Genomic DNA, 2,198 nt, shown 5'->3' with positions numbered 1-2,198 from the left:
AAAGTGCGGTAATCGTGGCAAATTTGACCCTCCGGGGTTTTTACAAATCTCCGACAGAAAAAGATTCCTGGATTTGCGTATGTTGGAGGGAACCACTTATAAGGAGCGGTGGTTAAATAAACACCTTTTCAATGAGAACCGAAGAAAAGTGAGGACCGATTTTTGATCCCCACTTTATATCAAAAAAGACATTCGGAACTAATTTCTACGAGTCTAACAGCTGGGACAGATCTTCAATAAATGAAAAAATAAATAAATAAAAATAGGAAAATATAATTTCGTGTTTGTCTCTATCGCCAGGGAGAAAGGCGATTTATAGGAAATTTTGTTAGCGTTATTAGGCTAAACGGGATTTAATAGGAACACTTCGACACGATAATGCATTTCTCATATACGAAGGATGTAAATTTAATAAGTACAACATCTAAATTAAATTATAAAATGATTGGGATACGAAATAATTGAACGAATAAACAATCCAAACAATTTCTTTTGTAAAATAATAATAATTTGGCCAATTGTTGGAAATCCGCATCTAAAAATGGCAGAAGAAATAAATCTTTTTCACGTCAAATGTCCGATTTGTCTGGATGTTTACGTCGACCCGATTACCCTGTCTTGCGGTCATATCTACTGCAAGTCCTGTATCGAGAGTACAAGAAAAATCTGGAAAAACTGTCCGATGTGCCGAACTCCGATAGGCAAAATTAAAAAGAGAGACGATCGGGTCAAGGAGGTGAAGAACATCATGGCCACACATTACGCCATCTGTCATTCGTGTGGGGAAACGACTCTCTTATCCAGACTACGTGAACACAGGACAGCGTGCGAAAAGACTGCCAGAATTTTCAACAAGAGAACACCCACTGGTGCGAAAATCATTCGATGTGGATTGTGCCAAAAGAGAATCGCGCCGAACGGACTGTTAAAGCGCCTGAATAACAAGAAGAGACGTAGACATTCGTTGATCTGTCCGACGTGCGCTTTAAAAAAATGCGACTAAATCGAGATCGTCGCATCGTTTAAAATAGACAAAGCGAACAAAATTTTCAATGTATAATTTTGAATACAACGCTTCGTTAGGCGAATCAAAATGAAAAATTCCTGAATTTTGAATCATTAAAATTTGATTTTATTATTTACAAATAGTTTCTTTATTTACAGCGAAAAAAAGTACACGCGCTACTCGTATTTACATCCTTTGTATATCTGTTCGTAATAACAACTTTTTATGTTTTAGACGGGCAATTATTTATCGTGACGTGGTCACGATGTCGGTCCGTAATTTTTTTCATCGTATTTTTAATTTATTTAATTTAAGTTAGGCAACGCAACACTTGGGGACGATCTGCCTAGGGGGAATGCCTTCCGGGAGGTGTTTTTAAGGGTAACTGGCCCCTATTCAAGCGTTACAGACGTGGAGAAAACCCGGAAAACTCCACGTGGCCATGGCCCGACCGGTGGTTAAGCGTTGTCCGTACCCCGAACGCTGGGTACGGAGACTGCTTGGGTTTCCGCCTCGCACGGACGGGCTGGTCACGTGCTGAATAGGTGCCAGTTATGACCATTCCATCTATAAGGCCGGCAAATCGGACGCATGCGTTCATATTCTCATTCTCTCGGAGTATATAGCCTATATGAGTTGTACATAGCGTTGCCACCTGTCCGGGTTTGACCCGGAAACTCCGGGATTGAGTGAGTTATCTCCGGGCTCCGGGGTTAATTAATATTTCTCCGGGTTGTGCAAATTGAAATGAATATGTACAAAATTATATGCAAACCGTCGCATATATTTTTTCTCCCGTGTACCGAATTACTAGTGTGGTAGTCGTAGACTTAAAGACAGTAGCGTAGCGTAGGGGGCGGCAGGGGAGTCCGATTGAAATGAGCACAGAATAGTGTTACCATCCGACTCGCCGTCCGGGAATATCGTGCGTAACCTGCCGACCTTTTTATTTTTTATTTTTTTGCTTGTACTGTTCATTCGTAATCATATGCACCTCCAATATCCAATAGAGCTAGGTCACTTGCGTTACTCCAATCCAAGTCTCCCTAGTCGCTAACTGTAACTGATTTAAAACCAGCATGCACTGCAAATTAATCTTCGCATTGCAAAATGATACACGCATGCGTCAGGAACTTCTGTTCGAACAAACCTCACCTGCCGTCCGGGTCAGCGATTTTAAAAAGGTGGCAAC

The 2,198-nt window shown here is 41.1% G+C and overlaps 1 protein-coding gene across 1 annotated transcript; it reads left to right on the top strand.

Annotated features, from left to right (window-relative positions):
- The first annotated feature begins 541 nt into the window (after positions 1 to 541).
- On the top strand, positions 542 to 1,003 carry LOC111620530 (E3 ubiquitin-protein ligase RNF125-like). Its single transcript, XM_023362457.1, has one exon. It carries the CDS (start codon positions 542 to 544, stop codon positions 1,001 to 1,003), a length of 462 nt encoding a protein of 153 aa, XP_023218225.1.
- Positions 1,004 to 2,198: the final 1,195 nt, after the last annotated feature.

This window comes from Centruroides sculpturatus, unplaced genomic scaffold (genome assembly GCF_000671375.1).
Source record: "Centruroides sculpturatus isolate CEXI.00-Female unplaced genomic scaffold, Cexi_2.0 scaffold244, whole genome shotgun sequence".
In the NCBI taxonomy this organism is placed as follows: Eukaryota; Metazoa; Arthropoda; class Arachnida; order Scorpiones; family Buthidae; genus Centruroides; species Centruroides sculpturatus.
This window is presented reverse-complemented; position numbering and strand designations above follow the sequence as displayed.